This window comes from Diabrotica undecimpunctata, chromosome 5, assembly GCF_040954645.1.
Source record: "Diabrotica undecimpunctata isolate CICGRU chromosome 5, icDiaUnde3, whole genome shotgun sequence".
NCBI classification, from domain to species: Eukaryota; Metazoa; Arthropoda; class Insecta; order Coleoptera; family Chrysomelidae; genus Diabrotica; species Diabrotica undecimpunctata.
The window spans coordinates 45,540,276-45,560,144 of NC_092807.1; the positions used below are offsets into that span (position 1 = coordinate 45,540,276).

The following is a 19,869-nucleotide window of genomic DNA, read 5'->3' on the forward strand; positions in this document are numbered from 1 at the left end:
AAATATTAGACCAATACCTGCGACCGAAAAAGACAGAAAAGAAAAAAAACATGGATGACCGACGGTATATTACAGATAATGGACAGAAGAAGAGAATCCAAGCGGAAAGACTACGTTTCATATCAATTTCTAGACAAAGAGATAAAAAAAAGCTGTCACAGAAGCTAAAAATAGAAATCTGGAAGAACAGTGTGAAGAAATCGAGATATTGGAACGTAAACACGATTCGTTCAACCTCCACAAAAAGATCAAAGAAACAGCAGGCATCTATAAATCAAAAAGGCCGGGACACTTAACAGACGCTCAAGGAAATCCAATAGTTGATATTGAAGAAACAAAAACAACATGGATGAACTATGTAACAATAACATTTGACGACGATAGGAGTGTCACCATCACACAAAATAAAAATGACGATACTGGACCACCTATTCTCGAAGCGGAAGTAGAAGCTGCTATAAACAACATTAAGGAGGGAAAAGCCGCAGGACCAGACGAGTTCTACTTAGAATTTTTGAAAATTATGGATAAAGACGAAGTAAAAAGACTTACCTTGATCTTCAACAATATATACCAAAGTTGAAAAATACCCCAACAGTGGCTAAGATCAACTTTTATAACAATCCCTAAAAACCCAATACCAAAAAATGTGAAGATTATCGAATAATAAGACTTATTAGCCATCTCCTGAAAACTTTTTTAAAAATTATACATAAAAGAATATATAAAAAGTGTGTAGAACATATGACAAACACACAATTCGGCTTCAGGGATGCATTGGGTACTCAAGAGGCACTTTTTGCAATACAAGTTCTCTTTCAAAGATGAAGAGACGTGAATTGTGATATATATGTCTGTTTTGTTGATTACCAGAAAGCGTTCGATAGAATAAAACATGACGAACTGATGAAAATATTAAATTCAATTGGTCTAGACAGCAGAGATCGCCGTATAATAAACAATATATATTACGAACAAACTGCAGCTGCTAGAGCTGGGGATCAGTTAACAGACGACATAGAGATAAAAAGAGGTGTGCGATAGGGATGTATATTGTCCCCATTATTGTTCAATACATATTCAGAGCACATTATGAACCTAGCGTTAACGGACATAGACGAGGGAATACTTATAAACGCAGAACGATTGAACAACATAAGATACGCTGATGATACTGTCATTTTTGCAGACAGTCTTAAAGGTCTGCAGACACTTGCCTCCAGGGTGGCAGAAGTAAGTAGCAGGTTTGGGCTTGATTTTAACATCAAAAAAACCAAATACATGGTTATAAGCAAAAATAGGTTACCACCTGGTCAATTACTAGTTAACCAACAACCTATAACACAAATCACCAACTTTTGTTATCTGCGTGCAAACTTAAATGAACAGTGGGACCAATCGACGGAAATTAAGATAAGGATCGAGAAGGCAAGATCAGCTTTCGTCAAAATGAAAAAAATCTTTAACAGCCACTATACAAAATTGGAAATAAAAGTTCGTTTACTAAAATGCTACGTATTCTCCGTTCTTTTATATGGCGTGAAGTCATGGACCTTAACTGAAGCATCACTGAAGAGGCTCGAAGTATTTGAGATGTGGTGCTATAGACGCATGTTGAGGATTTCTTGGATAGACAGAGTTGCCAACGAAGAACTACATAGAATGGGTAAAGAGCGCGAACTAGTCATAACCATAAAACGTCGCAAACTAGAATACCTGGGCCATATAATGCGCAATGAACAACGATACAACCTACTTCGGACCATACTTCAAGGTAAAGTGCATGCGAAAAGAGGTCCAGGATGAAGAAGAATATCCTGACTGCATAACCTGCGAAAATGGTTTAACTTAACCACGACCGGACTTTTTAGGGCAGCAGTCAACAAAATCAGAATAGTAATGTAAGTGTCCAACATCCGGAACCGATGGGCACCATAAGAAGAAGATATAATTTATTAACTTATCGATATTGAACAAAACCGTAAAAATAGCTACTAATATTAAGTTTTAAGCATATCCTACCCAAAAATTAGCTATTATAATTTTAAATAACTGATAATTCTGCTTTCAACTACATTAACACCATTAGAACCAGTTGAGTTTTACCTCGCACGTGACGTCACGCAAAGCGACAGAGATGTTGTCTATATGCGCATTGGCATACCGTGTATAAGTGTATCGTGCCAAAAATAAGAAAGGCATTTTGCCGAAACAGCTGTAGTGAGAATTTTTAATAAATTTTGTGAAAGTTTTAAAAACAAAAGTTTTCAGTGTTTAACTGTTATATAGAATGAATTTCCATCAAGTAACGGTCGAATCCGTCACGGATATATTTTACATATGCGAAAGTTCAAAGAGAATAATTTTTTCACCAAACAGTATATTTTGTACTGTTTGATTGTTTGATATATTTGTACGTGATAACTTCTGTTTGGTTTAATTTTTATCGTTACATACCTACCTCCACCTAAAACTCACAAGCTACATGCGCATCCCAGATTCCACCACCACTTTTCAACCCTTCAAAATCAAAAGAGAAAAAAACATTTTTTCTGTCATCTAGTAGCCCTTCCGCAAACCCAGGATAATCAAACTTCTTACATGGATTAGGATGTCCAAAGGTAGAGTATAGTCCGTAATTTAAGTTGGAGGTCGCAATTTTCTTCAATCCTTGAATGGAGGTTAGCAGCAAAGCCATTTTAGCTAAAAGCAGAGCTTTACCTCCTAAAATAGCTAGAAACTGGAAACCCATAGGGATAACAATAAAAGATGCTGCTACTAAAGCAAAGGTGAGCAGTTGTGAAAACATGTTTTGCCTTCGACGATTTCTGCCTGAAAATAAACAGTAATAATAAATTAACTATGTTTGTACTGAAGTTTTTTAATTTACTCCTAGATCACGACCCATTTCCAAAATATACAAAAAAAAAACAAAAGTTGACATTGTAATCGTATTCTCTTTTAGACGTGAAAAAAGAGGTTTACTTTTATCGAGGTATATTTCTAAGTCTAACATTATGTACAAAAAATAATGTTTAATACGAAAATCATTAAAAAAATGTTCTACTAGCATATGATCTTGAGTTAAATTTTAAATTTGATTCATTTGCGTGTGCGTGTTTGCCTTATCCACCTTTCTAGATATAGAAGGCACATTTCATAATGCACTACCAAATTCTTTTTATGATGCAATATTATCAAAAGTGATATCCCCTTACGTATACAACTGAATCAAAGCAATGCTGGAAAATAGGCTGATTCTAACCGACCTTCAAGGACAGGAGATTTTAGCCAAACTGGGTGGTGATAGATAACTTAATTTCACTCCTTGATGCACAGGGGGTAGAAGTGCAAGCCTATGCGGATGATCTAGTAATTGTGGTAAGAGGAAAATATGGTAATGTTCTATCTAGCACACTCCAAAGAACATTAAATAAATATCCTTTCTAGGATGTGCGATAGAGAAACACTCTCTGTCAATCCTTGTACAACCGTAGTAGTTCGTTTTCCAAGGAGACGGAACCTAGATAACATCTGGATGCCCGCTGTGTATGGAGAATTTACCAAAGAGGCAAGTGAAGTCAAATCGTCGCCTGAGAATTATACTGTTCTATATCCACTTTTTGGCAGTTTGGAGTTATATACATAGAAATTTTTGTAAAAATTAGCTTGTTCTATATCCATTGAAATGATGATAATATTCAGAACCAATTAAAAGTTTTCAGTAACATTTAGTTCTATATCCCGTAGGCCTCAAAATATTTTTAAAATTATTTTGTTCTATATCCTCTTTAACTTTTAGAATAAATACGTTACTAGAATTATAGTGTTCTATATCCATTACGCATAATGTGCTTAATACCGGACTGTACGTGTATGTACATCATGGCATGTTGGTAAATGATCTATTGTTTTTTGTAAAAAGTGAATAGTAAGAAAATGTATTTAAACTAAATAGTAGTGGGTATTCCTGAAACAATTTAAGTAAGTACGTTTAATATTATTGTGTTGATTTAATCATCCTTATTAAACGAATTTGCAATATTACCTAACCTCAAAATTTTCATAGACACGGATATTTTATTGAATAAAATGTAATTAAACCTATTCAAATCAATAAAAAATCTTGATAATTATTATAAAAAGAAATATGTTACACATTATTATGTATTTGTAACTATTAAATTACTAATACGGGTTGTATGTGTTTTGATATGAATAGAGTAGTACAGGGGTGGATTAGCAATGGATTAGCATGAATGTTTCAGAAAGTAATGTGGTCATATTTCAAATTCGTTCCTTTTAATTTTGTAATTTTGATTCGAATTGCATGTGTTTCTTACTACATTGATATTTAAATCAATTTCTTTTTGCAGTTTATAATGAGTGCGAAACTTTCACCGTAGCCAACAAGGCCTTCTTCATGTCCTAGTGACGTTTGGAAGTAAGCTTACATTAAATTTTTTGAGAAATAATACCACTAAATAATATCTTATTTTAGCTCTTTGTGGCATATTATCAAAGAGGATGTCGAAAACGACAAAGAAAACATTAGTAAAGAAACATCTCAAGATAAGCACGGACCTAAAGCGACACCAAAAGAAGGAAAAGTTGTTGTTTTACAAATGGTTACTTTAAACACTTTGGATACACAAAATTTACAATTTAGCACACTGCAAGAAGTAGACGCATTGGCACAAAACTATGAAGAAAAAGAAAATAATCTTCAATTACAAAAGTTACCTGAGAGTCAAATTGAGATGGCAGAGGAAGAAGAGTATCTTAACGAAGAAGTTAATAAACCTGCGGTGATTAGTCGAAAACGAAAAAGAAGACCATCAGATTGGAAACAAAATATAAGAAAACATAAACGACAATCTGGACAAGAATATGTTGATACAATAAAGCGGACCAGGGAAAAGAAATCTGTAAAAATAGAGACATGTCGATCTGAAAATTGTGTACTACAGTGTACTGCTAAAATTACTCCTGACGAAAGAGATACAATTCATAGACAGTTTTGGTCTCTTAATGATGACAAAAAGAATCAATTCTACTCAAAACATGTGAAGCGTATTTTGGCAGTAAAAAAAAGAACAAACAATGAAACCAGCAAAAAAAACATTTTCATATCAATATTTTTTTTATTTATGTGGAGTTAAAATAAGAGTTTGCCAACATTACTTTTTAAATACATTAAATATTAGTAAACAGAGAATTTACTACTTTTTTAAAAGTGTAAAAGATGATGTTAGATGCATTGTTTGTTCCCCTATTCGTGGCAGGCATCAGAAGAAAACTATCTCGGAGGGAAAAAAACAAAAAGTACGAGAACATATTAACTCTTTTCAAAGAGTCGACTCTCACTATTGTCGACAGAGTTCTACCAGACAATATTTGGAAAGAAATTTAAATTTACAAAAAATGTATGATCTATACAAAACTCAAGAATCAGAACCAGTCAAATATCATATGTATCGGACAATATTCAATACTGAATTTAATTTGACATTCTTTTGTCCCAAGAAAGATATATGTGATAAGTGTGCAGCATATAATTCTCTTACTAATCCGACTGAAGCAGATATTTTAAAATTTAAAACTCACAAGAAAAATAAAGATTTGGTACATCAGGAAAAAAACCGAGACAAATTTATATCCTCCGAGGGCAAATGTGTTGGTGTTTTATATTTTGATCTGCAAAAAGTTTTTTCGCTACCAAAATCTAACGTAAGCAATTTTTATTATAAAACAAAATTTTCTTGTTATAATTTAACTGCTCATTTCGACAAAACTAAGATCGTATATAATGCCTTATGGCATGAAATGATTTCTGGTAGAAGCGGACTTCATATTTCTTGTGCTTTGATTAAAATACTTAAAAAAGTAGTACTAGATAATCCTGCACTTGAAAAATTAATTTTATGGTCAGACAGCTGTGTACCTCAAAATAAAAATTCAATAATGACATTTGCTTTGCAACATTTTTTGCAATCCAATTCTTCAGGTCAGATAAAAATAATAGAACAGAAATTTGGTGAACCGGGTCACAGCTGTGTACAAGAAGTCGATGCAGCTCATAGTTGTATAGAAAGATTTGTAAAAAATGTAGATATTTGGAGCCCCGTAAGTTTGTTAAAAATTTTAACGAAGATTCCAAACTCGTGGAAAATGAAATTTAAATTTTTTCCAATGATCACTGCAGATTATAAAAATTACCAAGCAGAATCAGAAAAATTATCCTATCGAAACGTACCTTACAATAAAGTGAAACATCGGATATACGAAAAAGAATTTCCTTTAATCATAAAATATGGTGAACTATATGAAGGACCACTTAAGGAAATTAAACTGGAAAACGTTAAAAAAATGCGATGTCAAATACATAATAATTTACCAGAAGTGCTGCAACTCGTTAATTTAACACCAAAATTACCTGAATTAAAGAAAAAGCATCTCAAAGAGATGACACCGTTCATGACGGAAGTTGATAAAGAGTTTTACAATGTTGTTTTAAAGCACAATTCAAGTATCATGTGCAACAAAGAAAAACAAAAGAAATAGACAAATAAGGAAAGTAGCGAGAAATAGAAGACTATTGTTTTTTTAGTACACCTAATAATTGTATTTTTGTTTAAGTTACGGTCATATATTTAATAAATTTTGGTTTTTATTTGATAATTTGTCGTTACCACCAATAAAACATTTTAAGAATTAGTTAGTTCTATATCCACTATACATGTTCTATATCCCAAATATTTCAGTTAAATGTTACTTTTGTTCTATATCCAAATAAATTTTTCCGTATTACATGTTAATGTTGTTTTAATTGGCAATAATAAAGCACTATAACAAAAAGTAATTTAATATGCAAACAGTGAAACATGATCTGTAAAACAATTTTTCAATAATATCAAAAATATTTTACATTAAATTTAAAAACGCTCTCCTGTAAAATTGAGTTTTAGGAGATGGAACAGTATAATTCAGGCGACGAAATATCTAGGAGTAATTCTAGATAAGCGTCTTACATAAAACGTTCATTTGGTAAGAATAACCAACAAAGCAAAGCTTTCCCTTTGGACATGTCGAAGAATATGTGGGAAAACATGGGGTTTGAAACCCAAATAGCTGTACTGGCTATATATGACTAGTCAGACCTATGATTACGTATGGCGCACTAATATGGTTGTCGAAATGCCAACAACACTACCAAAGAGAAGCTGAATATGATTTAACAACAAGCATGCTTAATCATAACATGGGCGATGTTGACTACTCCAACCATCTCTTTGGATATTATGCTTGACGTAACATATATGGATGGAGAAGAAAGTGAATAAAATACCAGGAAGCAAATACAAAAGGATACGAAGATATGTCGATATAAAAGGATATGGTGAGGTAATGTTACCTAACGTAAACGAATCTCATAATGGCATATCAGTGCTGGCATACAGACGGCTCTAAAACCGATGAAGGATTAGAGCAGGCGTATATAAAGGGAAACCAAGGCTAAGCCTTAGTGAAAGCCTAGGTAATAACTACTATCTTCCAAACAGAAATCTATGCTATAGAAATCTATCTGCAGGAATTAATCACGAGTAACTCCAGGAACAAATCTATAAAAATAATTACTGATAGCTAAGCTGCACCAAAAGTACTGGAATCGAATCGGATTGACACCAAGTTAGTTTGGAACTATCTTCAGAACGTGATGTTGACTTGAAAAACTAACAAAGTAAGTCTGGGTGTCTGGGCATACTGGTGTTCAAAGGAACAAAACAACGAACCTACTTGCAGGAGGAGGGACAAAAGAAACATTTATAAGCCCAGAACCTGTCATCGGCATAGCAGAAGCACAGCCAAAGGAACAATATCTGACTGGGTGGAACGGATGAAATGTAACCACTGGTACGAATAAATAGGACTTAAACATTCGAAGGCTTTGATACATGAACTTTCGAAGAAGAGATTCAAAAATCTACTAGATACGAATAGAAGTGATCTGCGTATTATAGTAGGTCTCCTAACAGGACACTGTCATCTCAAGAGACACATGAACAAAATCGGACTAGCATAAAGTGCGAAGTAAAGATTCTGTCAGGCTGATGACGAGACGGCGGACACGTTCTGTGCAACTGCTCAGGGCTGGATGGAATAAGGCTCGATACATTTGAGCATTATCAACTAGATACGTACGACTTCAGAGAAGTGTCACCTAAGGCCATATTAGACTTTGTTAAGAAGACTGGGCTGAAGAGACAACTTTAACCTAGAAATAAGTCACAATAGACCTACAGTGGAAAGGTGCCCAAGCGCCCACTCATATTGAACCTAACCTAACCTAGCCATATCTCGTCAATACATCATAGAAGGTTTAAACAAAATTTGTGTTTCCTTCATGCGATTATAAACGGATATATTAAAGTTCCAGAGTTAATAAGTTTTAATGTTAATGTTAGAAGAACTCGTAATACTGAGATTTTCAATATGACCGAAATATTGTAACTTTAGAATATTTATTGTTTTCATTATTTCTTTGCTCTTTTTATACCGTGTAAAATTATTTCACTTCTTACCTGATCAACTTAACTTATCCGTAATATTCGTGGCTGGATCCACATTTAAAAGGCCTGCCCACCGCTTGGTAAGTAAAGGTAAGTATATATGTTGTATTTATGTTGAAAACCAAGCAGGATGCAAATAAATCCCAAATTATTCAAGCAACGGGGATTCAAGGCCTTTTCTCCTTTTGATCAAGAATATGACTGGCAACAGATTACAACAGATTATGTGCTTTTTAAGATTCGACAATTTTGAAACAAAAGGAGAGAGAAAACGCACTAAAAATTTGCCGCAATCAGAGATGTCTTTGATGGTTTTGTATCAAATGGCAAGAAATCTTTAAATAAATCTAAACACTTGTGCATGGATGAGCAGTTAGTCCCATGTCGAGGCAAGACTCCTAACTTTCAAAGATTATAGTATATTATTTTTCTTCTATTTAGTAAATTTTGATTGTTAAACTGGCTAACACATGGTAACCTGTTTTTAAGTTCAACAAGTTTAATGTTGTGTAAAACACTGCACAAAAATAAACCTTATATTCCAAAAAAACGACTTTCAGCAAGATACAAGAAAGACTTTTCAAGCATGTTTGCTTTTATGGAAACTAAAAACTTTCTTACGTCTGCGTCCCAAAGCAAATGCAGCAGTTTTTTTTATCGACAGAACATAAAGATCACAAAATAGATAGAGAAGAAACAGATTATAAACTGAATATTATATTCCACTACAGTAAAACAAAGGGTGCATTGGATACAACAGATAAATTGTCAAAACAGTTCGTGATTCAAAGAAAAAATAACGTGGCCAATGGCAATATTTTTTTTATATGCCGGACATGAAAATGAACGCACCAACGCTTATAAACCTTCTATGTTAAAAAATTCGGATTTAAAAATCAATCGTTTAGCTAGAAGAGTGTAGATAGAGAATATTGTTTTTATTGGAGTTTTGCCAACAATTAATTAGGATTAATTAGTATAAGAAGACTAATTTCTTCAGCTAAGAGAATAATAATATCAAATGTCTGTCCATCCATACCTAACGAGGTCATAGAACAGGCACTCAAAGATTTCGGACTTCAAATGGTGTCGCCAATATCATTATTAAAGGCAGGTATCCCAGGAGATGAGTACTCGCATATTATGAGTTTCAGACGTCAAGTCTACGTTATTCCAGCTACTGAGAACTACGAGCTTCAAACGTCACTTTTAATACAGCATGAGAATATTGCATATAGAATATTCTTGTCTACAGATCGTATGGAATGTTTCCTTTGTAAACAGCCTGGACATACAGCAAACAAATGTCCTAACACAAATACACAAACAACCTCATTGCCGCAATCAAATAATCTATCATCAACATTGTCAACAACTACAATAGTTGATACAAATTCTGAGAATATTCAAGCATCTACATTATTACCAGCACCAGGTGTCAAACGACTGCATTCATCAACTAATGACACAAATTCTCTTGAAGACCAGACATCCGACGTTGATGTAATGCCCCCTCCTGAGCACTCCTACAGCACTGATAAACCAAAATTAGTTAAGAAAAAACCTAGGATGCAGTCCACAAACGAAGCTATTCTATCAGACAACACAAAGACAATTATACAAAATCTCTGTAACACAAATCCGAATGACTATTCGTTAACAGCTGATCAGATTATTGCATTCCTCGAGAACTCATTTGGCAACGGCAACCCAGTAATCGAAGCTCTGCAAATTACTACAGATATACAGGTCCTGTTGGACGATATGTATAAGATATATCCTTCTTTAACAGAAAGATCTGTTAAGGGTAGAGTTACTAGAACAACGAAAAAATTAAAAAAATATTTAACCACAGATAATAGAAACGCTGAAGTATCACAATCATCAACTGACGACGATTATCTCTCAGATACATCACAAAAGTCCCAAAAATCTACCTTTTAATTACTTAGTTACTTTTTAAATTTATTCAATGGAATTGTGACGGATTCTATCCGAGATACTAAAGAATCTAACAATTGATCGCAGAAACAGAAGCAGATTTTATATGTTTACAAGAGACAAACTTTAAAGATACCAAAATTGGACAACTTAAAAATTACGAAGGTTACCATTGTCTACGAAAGGACTTCCTGAGAGCCAGTGGCGGCACCTCAATTTTTGTTTCCAGAGATCTGTTTTCTACACATCACATACTCACTACTGGCATTGAAGCAGTCGCAGTCTCCATCTGGTGCCCCAGCAAAATTACAGTATGCAGCATTTACATACCACCTAATTACAAACTTTCAGAAGAGAAACTGTATGATTTAATTCATCAACTCCCCACTCCTTATCTTCTTGTGGGTGATTTCAATGCACATAATATTATGTGGGGCTCTGATAAAACATTTGGAAGGGGAAAAATAATTGAAAATGTATTAAATTGTTCTAGCACTTGCCTATTAAATACCGGATCAAGCACATACTGCCATATAGCTTCTGGCACATTTTCAGCAATTAATTTGAGCTTTTGTGACCTAAAGTCATTATCTCTATTAAACTGGCATGTCCTCGACAGTCTCTTTGATAGCAATCACTTTCCAATTCTGATTTCAAATAGCGAGAATAAATCTAGCAATTATAATGTACCCAAATGGCGAATCACCAATGCAGATTGGATTGGCTTCTGCTCGAATCTCGAAAAAAAACTTCCGTCTCTTTCTGATGACGTAGACGAATCTCTGAACCTTTTTATCCACTGCTTTATCTCTGCAGCTGATCTACATATTGGCAAAACTTCTACAACCTATAGACGGAAGAAAGTACCATGGTGGAATAAGGACTGTGAATATGCAGTTCGTCAATGCAAAAAAGCATTAAACAGATATCGAAGAACTCGAAATAACGAAGATTTTGTGCAATTTAAAAAACTAAAGGCCAGAGTAAAATACGTGCTAAAAGAAAACAAGAAAATTTCATGGAGAGAATATACTTCATCACTAAAAACCAACACTCCTTCTACCGAAGTATGGACGAAAATACGACAAATGCAGGGCCGTAAAACAAGTTTTGGTATTCAAAGTATAAGCTATGTAAACATCATTGTCAATGACACACAACGCATTGCCAATTTACTAGCTGATACGTTTGAACAAAAATCAAAAAGACAATACTCACCTAATAATCATCAGGCACATTAACCGAAAAGGCCTCCACAATAAAAACCGTACAAGAAATCGATCCTATTAACACACCATTTACCTTAGAGGAACTAATGACGGCACTCGATTTGACAGATGACATTCCTTTTATATTCTTAAAGAAATTATCGACTGTTTTATTAAAATTTTACAACGGTATTTGGAACAGTTTATTAATAGATGTTTAACATCTATAAAAAAAAACCCTACAAATTGTTTTTGTAAGTATGAACCCTGTTGGTTTGTTTACTTATATTCTAAAATCTTTTTTATTTGTAGTGAACTGATGATGCTTTTAAAAATAAAAGCGAAACGTATTCGAATAAATCAATAAAGTAGTTGACGACTTTTATTTGCCAATTATTGACCGATAAAACCTCTACTATTCAACCATTGAATATATTCCAAATTTAATCAACGGTCGTATTTTTTGCTATATATATATATATATATATATATATATATATATATATATATATATATATATATATATATATATATATTGCTTTGTGAAATATATGACCACTACCAATAGTTCTGTTTAACAATATTTATTGTATTTTTCATTAAATAAATTTTTAAAAATCAATATTTTTGTCTGCATGTATATTACGGTATACGGGTAAAGATTACTACACCCGTTTTGATTTTTCAAGTCAAGCTAAATGGGTTTTCGGACCCGTGTAAAACATCATACAGATGTTTTGACAAAACGACATTGTTGAGAGGTATAGGTTAGATTTTGTTAGGTTAGGTTTGATTACTTTAACTTGGATTAAAACATTTTATTCTTACCTACTTTTAACAAAAATTACTGGTTTGTTAGCAGTTTTAGGTTCGATGTGGTTAGGTTAAGTTTCATTAGGTTAGGATTGGTTGGGTTGGGTTTACTTAGCTTAGGTTTAGTTAAGTTAGACTAGAACATATTTTTCAAAATTTTTTAGGTCTTTTAAAAGTTAAAAGTGGCAACACTGTCGAATGTAAGTACAAAAAATTTTATTTTGTGTGCATATGAGCCATATTATTTTGAAAGAATAAAAATCTTGACTACTTTAAACAATATTATGTATTTTTACGTATTAAGTTAATAGTAAAAATCACTGATATTATTTATTTTTTTACGTCTATTATGATTAAGACAATTACATCCAGGGTGTTTCAAAAAGGTATGTCATAAATTAAATCAGGCATTTCGAGGACAAAAATAAATTTATTGAATCCAACTTACCTTAGTACAAAAGTGTACACAAAAAAAGTTACAGCCCTTTGAAGTTACAACATAAAAATTTTTTTTTGCATTATTTTCTAAACTACTTGGCATTTTGTACTAAAAATGGACACGTTACTTTCTTGTTCTAAAAGCATTTTTCAAACAAAAGAAACAACAAAATCTAAGCGCACAGAAAAATTTTAAGGGGGATGTGCAGCACTAAATCCCCCCAAACTTTTGAGTACATTTAAATCAAATGAATTTTGTGGCATAATTAGTTTAACACATTATTTTTAAAACCTTTTCAAACCTTTTTGCTTCATATCACTTTTTCGAAAAACTAGTTTTTTCCTAGTTATATAGATACAATAATTACAAACAGTTCCATCAATAATAGTCAATAAGTTGAAGCTATCATTTATTGTGTTAATAAGATTAATATTAAAAATTTTGATATTACAATGGCCTACACATTTCAGGAAATGGCAGATATGCATTTAAATTTGGGTAAGTTGCATCAGATTAAATTATGATTTTAATAAACTATCGGGAATATCGTAAGTGAATACCAAATACGCAAGGCGATATGCAGTAAAATACCCCAATCGAAATACACCCGATAGACGATTATTTCTGACCATTGATCGTCGTTTACGGTCGTCGTAACAACGGTTCAAGAGTTATTGGTTGAAGATTATCCTAAAAGGATTGAGATAAAATCCTCACGCCAAAAAAACGACTCATCACCAAAGGACTTTCAAAGTTAATGTTTGGGCAGGAACTGTGGATAACAATCTAATAGGCCCAGTATTTCTTCCCAACAATTTAAATGGTGGTAATTATTTGCAGTTCTTGGCAAACGATTTACGAGTATTTGGAAGAAGTAAATATTGCAATAAGGCAAAATATAAGGTTTTTACAAGATGGCGCTCCACCTCATTACAGTAATGAAGTCCGGAAGAATTACTGGATATTAGTGACTGTCGATATAAACAAACAACACAGTTTATTAGGGTTGCAGTCAGAAAATTGGCAGGAATGTTCATGAAATACTCTTTTGACGTTTTGTCTAGCTTTCAGAATGGTTTTATTCCTTTTTCAAGACACTGTAATAAGAAAAATATGTAAATATTTATAAAATATCACAATTCTTCAGTGCAACTTACTAGTCGTTAAGAATGCATGTTCATTGACAGAACATGCATTAACGTTGAAACATGAATTTAATTTCGAGGATTCCTGTATTTTGGCAAAGGAAAAGAACCATTCAAAAAGTGCTTTCTTGGAAATGTGTTCCATAAAATCAAGTACATCTTGCATCAATAAAAAGTCAGACATAGATAAACTGAGCAACATTTATTGTTACATCTTACATCTTACTGGAAAAACATCCAAAATAAAATTAATATCTACCTGTACCTACATAAATTACACTTATATACATAACATGTTGCATACCATTAAGACAGGTTTAAAAATTAAAATCACCTAAAATGGGCCTCTAGTATTTCTTAAAAAGAAATATTAAGTACACCTAATTACTTTTTAATCATAGGGTTTTTTCTTTTTGTTCTCTATGTGTCAGAGTTAAAACACACCAGTAAAAGATGACAAACTAAGTTTTACTATCTATACCTAAATTTTAAAAATTTTAGAATGTATTTTGTCCATTATTTTATATTTTATATGTGTGTTCTTAAGAGGCTACATCAGCGCGTCATCAAGACGGAAAACGCGTTCCAAGATTACAGCTTTAATTTTGAATATTTTTTCGAGATATTTGGCACACATATACGTGATATAGTAGAGAATGGCGGTACGGAGTCCAATTTGAGAAATATGTTAGTTTGTGGAAATTACTCTATAACTAAATAAAATATTACAAAAACGAGTCCGTACCGCCATTAAGAAAAACAAAAAAATACACTTTCTTCAAATAAACTTTTTTATCCCATGCCTAGATTTTGTGTCCCATTGGAATTACTAAAATCCCCTAAAATCAATGATCTATAACAAGAAATCGAACTTAACTGAGTGAGTTGGCAACATAGAGAATTAGTCAGCCCATCACATTTGCACACCTGCGTCTGTTTTCTGTGTAAGTGATAGCACGATTCTGCTCTGTAATCTGTATCGATATCTGTTCAGCCAGATATTGGAATATGATTTTGGATATTATTTTCTAAGATATTGGAATTCGTTATTGTTGATTCATAGTGAAGTAGTGTTTGTAAAATGAATTTATTATATTTGTGTAATTGAACTAGGTTGTTGGACTATTTGAAAAAATAGATTATTATTAATAATTGTGAGTTTTATAGTTATACTTTAAGTAAAAATATTTTAAATTCTAATGTGAGTATACAGGGTGTTTCAAAAAGGTATTTCATAAATTAAATCACGCATTCCGGGGACAAAAATAAATTGATTGAATCCAACTTACCTTAGTACAAAAGTGTACACAAAAAAGTTACCAACACTTTGAAGTAACAAAATAAAAATTGTTTTTTTGCATTATCTCCTAAACTACTTGACGTTGACGAACGTTACTTTCTTGTTCTGAAAGCATTTTTCATAAAAAAGAAAGAACAAAATCTAAGCGCACAGAAAAATTTTAAGGGGCGTGTGCAGCCCTAAATCCCTCAAAACTTTTGAGTACGTTCAAATTAAATGAATTTTGTGGCATCATTAGTTTAACACATTATTTTTAAAATTTTTTGCCTCCTATCACTTTTTTCAAGAAACAGTTTTTATTGAGTTACGGCCCTTTTCATTAACCTTTAAAAAATTACGTGCAACTAAATAAATGGCTTAAATGAATTAACAAGTACAAAAATGTTTACAACCTCTATAAATATGATATTACAATAAATGTTCAAAATGACCCTCATTTTCTTCAATACACATTTGGTATCGTTTTAATAAGGAAAACCGAATGCGCTAAAAAACCATATTTTTCTGATGAAATTGATTTGCAGCTTCAATTATTCTAACCCTTAATTGTTGTTCGTCCTCTATTGTTACAGAATACACTTTCCCTTTCATAAACCTCTAAAAGCAAAAGTCCATGGGATTAGGATCTGGACTTCTGGGTGGCCAAGAAATAGGTGCGCCACGACCTCTTCCAATCCACCGACCAGGATACTGCCTGCAAACGTATTCCCGGACTTCATTACTGTAACGCAATATTCACTTCTTCCAAATACTCTTGTAAATCTTTTGCCAATAACTGCAAAAAATTATCACCATTTAAATTGTTGGGAAGAAATATTGGGCCTATTAGATTGTTATCCACAATTCCTGTCCAAACATTAACGTTGAAAGTGCTTTGGTGATGAGTCGTTTTTTTGGCGTGAGGATTTTCGTCGGTCCAAATGTGCTCGTTATGATGGTTTGTTATTCCATTTCTACTGAAGGTAGCCTCGTCGGTAAACAAAATATTTCTAAAATGAAAATGAAAAAGACAGAAAAGATTTTATTTCACGTTAAAAGCGTCTATGTATCTATTGATACGTATTTCGCTTTAATAAAGCTCATCAGAATAGTTATTCATAGCCGTTCTTAACGTGAAAAATAAAATTCTCTGTCTTATTAGAAGTAACAATAACATGACTTCGTTATGGACGCAATAGCGACATCTGATAGAAAAATCGGTAAGATAGTTTCGAAACAAATTCAGCTAATATTAAGCAAATATTTCTAATAAAATTAACATTTCGAGTGTTTTTCATTAACAACTAATCGCAAAATCCAATCCTTTCAGGATAATCTTCAACCAATAACTCTTGAACCGTTGTTAAGTGATAGGGTTTAAGCAGCTGATCCTTCAAACGCCTCCAAACCCTTATAGGTACTTGTTCCAGGGACTTCTTCAATGATTTCTAAAATGTCTTCATCAGTTGCATCCAACTTGCGGTTGTGTACCTGTTTCCCGTAAACGACGATCAATAGTCAGAAATAATCGTCTATCGGGTGTATTTCGATTTTAGGTATTTTACTGCATAACGCCTTGCGGCTGCACTATTGCTGCACACAAAATAATGTGTTTATTTGAACACATGATGCCACAAAATTCATATGATTTGAACGTACTCAAAAGTTCGGATAGATTTATGGCTGCACACGCCCCTTAAAATTTTTATGTGCGCTTAGATTATGTTGTTTCTTTTGTATGAAAAATGCTTTCAGAACAAGAAACGTGTCCATTTTTATTACAAAATGTCAAGTAGTTTAGGAGAAAATGTAAAAAAACAATGTACACTTTTTTTGTGTACACTTTTGTACTAAGGTAAGTTGGATTCGATCAATTTATTTTTGTCTCCGGAATGCGTGATTTAATTTATGACATACCTTTTTGAAACAGCCTGTATAGTTTTAGGAGGATATTTTATTCTAGAAATGTAAATATTTTTAAAACAGAAAAAATTCTCAAGCGAAAGATAAAGTCACGCCTTCCAAGAAAAAGTCCAGTAAAAACCGTGCTAAAATGATTGAAAAATCGAAATTAGAGCCACCACAAATTTTAATAATGTAATTGTAAGCAATCTACTGTTGTCGTAAATAAAAAGTGTGAAAAGTGGTTTCCCATGAAAATGAAATTGGTAATAAATCTGTATTTATGTACAGAAATAGAAAAGTACAAACGCCAATTTTTTCCGATAGGTAGATATTCATTGGCGACAATATTTTCGAACTTATATTTTTTATTTGCTATACACCACTATGCATCAATCTGTAGTTCATTTCTTACGGCTAAACTATTTGATATATACGTTTATAATAAACGTTATAAGTAGTAGAGCTCGGATAGAGCGAGCAATTTCCAGTGTAGTATTTCCTTTAGACTTCATTTGTTTAGATGTATACATTATTAATTTAGGTGATATATTACGACTGCTTGTGCATTCACTAAGCAAAAACCAAAGTATTCTCGCCATTAAACATGTATTTGTATGTCAATGTTTAGCCGTAACAACACGAAATCAGATATTTGGAGCACCCTGTTTAACATTGTAAAATAAACATGTTCTTACAGGAATAGTTTTTGCTAAATGGAAAGAAGAGCAGGTGGAGAACCCAAAAAAAATGGCCTACCTCAAGGAAGCGTTCTGGCGCCGTCCTTATTTAACATCTACACCAACGACCAACCATAGTTTTGTATACGCTGACGACCTTGGTATAGCCGTAAAGGGGAAAACACACACAAGTAGAGTCGACAATGGAAGAGGCTTTAAACATGATGTCAACTTACTACAAACAAAACTCATTAAAGCCAAACCCTACTAAAACCCAAGTATGTGCATTCCATCTCAACAACCAACTGGCGCATGTAAAACTGAATGTTTCTTGGGAGGGACAACGCTTGAAACATACTGATAGGCCCAAATATCTGGGAGTAGTACTAGACCGGTCACTAACGTATAAATTCCACTTTCAGAGCACAAGACAAAAGATTTCTACGAAAAACAACCTTCTCCGGAAACTTGTAGGGAGCAAGTGGAGTGCAAACCCCCAGGTCTTGAAGACAACAGCTGAGGCCTTATGTTTCTCAACAGGGGAATATGCTTGTCCCGTCTGGGGTAGATCTAGACACGCCCAAGAAGTCACCACGGCGTTAAATGAAACATGTAGAATAATTACCGGTTGTATGAAGCCTACCCCTACCTCTACTGTACCGGGTAGCTGGATTCGCATCACCAGACGACCGTAGATGCGCCTCACAATATGTGGAGAAGTTCAGGCAAACTTTCGATGAAAGGCACCAATTATGCCAGGAATCAGCCGACTTAAATCAAGGAAAAGGTTTATGAGAAATGTCAGCGTCGAACCACCCGAACTGTTCCCCCTACATCCAGAACGACCTAATGGAATGAACCTGGACTGGAGAACCTGGCGGACACTCAATCGCATACGCACAGGTGTTGCCCCTGTAAAACAGAACCTTATTTTTAGTGGTACTAACAACATTTCAACTGACACGCAACCTGACTGCAACTAGCAACTAGCTTGACCCCATATTGAGCATTGTCGACAGTGTTGATAATAGTAAAGCTTGTTTAAAAAAAAAATCAAAGTTATTATTGTTACTTTTACTATTATTTATATTAAAACAAAGTGCAACGAAACAATTTTGTCTTATATTATTTTAAATTTATTTTAGTATTCTGCCTGAACCTTTAAGTGTCCGAAGGATAATAGACATAGTATTTATCCGCTGATCACTGACACATTGGAATTTGATGATAATCATTTAAACAATAAAATGACTTTCTAACAGGACAAGGCCCCACCACAATATCATATACGCGTAAGACAATTTTTGAATCAACCTTTTCCAGGGCGCTGGATTGTCAGAAGGGATCCAATAGAGTGGATCGGACACCGGATCTTTCGCCTTTAGATTTTTTTTTTGTGGAGACACCTAATATCAAAAATATACGCCACTCCGCCTGTAGAAATTGCAGAGTTGCGACAAATAATTGTGACAGAATGCCCATTATTCACACCGAAGGTATTTGCAAATGTACGAAGAGGCTTTGAAAATATACTGTATTATTGTATGGAGGTCACAGGAGGTCATTTCGAACATTAAATTAGTTAATTTAATGAAATTTTATGTTTTTTGATATTACTGATGTTCAACCAATAAATTAGCCAAAATTATCTTATAGTTAAGTTATAGTAAGTTATTTTGTAAATTAAAAAAAAAAGTATCGTGTAGAGGAAAAAATACCTTTCAGATGGTATGCCACTCGACAACACTTGCTATTTAAAAAAAAAAAAAACTGGTCGTTGATGCGTGGTAGTAGGGGGTTACATATGAGGGCATGAATTTTGCATGAAAATTCGTCCCGCGCCCAATACAAATTGACGAGTTTTTGTTTTTTTTATTTTGAAAAAACTCTTG

At 33.3% G+C, this 19,869-nt stretch overlaps 1 protein-coding gene across 1 annotated transcript in view; it reads right to left on the reverse strand.

Moving 5' to 3' along the window:
* The window catches only part of Osi23 (DUF1676 domain-containing protein Osi23), a 206,592-nt gene that overhangs the window by 4,232 nt on the left and 182,491 nt on the right, over positions 1-19,869 (reverse strand). The window contains exon 4 of the mRNA XM_072531904.1: positions 2,602-2,832. Coding sequence (XP_072388005.1) covers positions 2,602-2,832 — 231 coding nt within the window. The remainder of the gene's footprint in view (positions 1-2,601; positions 2,833-19,869) is intronic.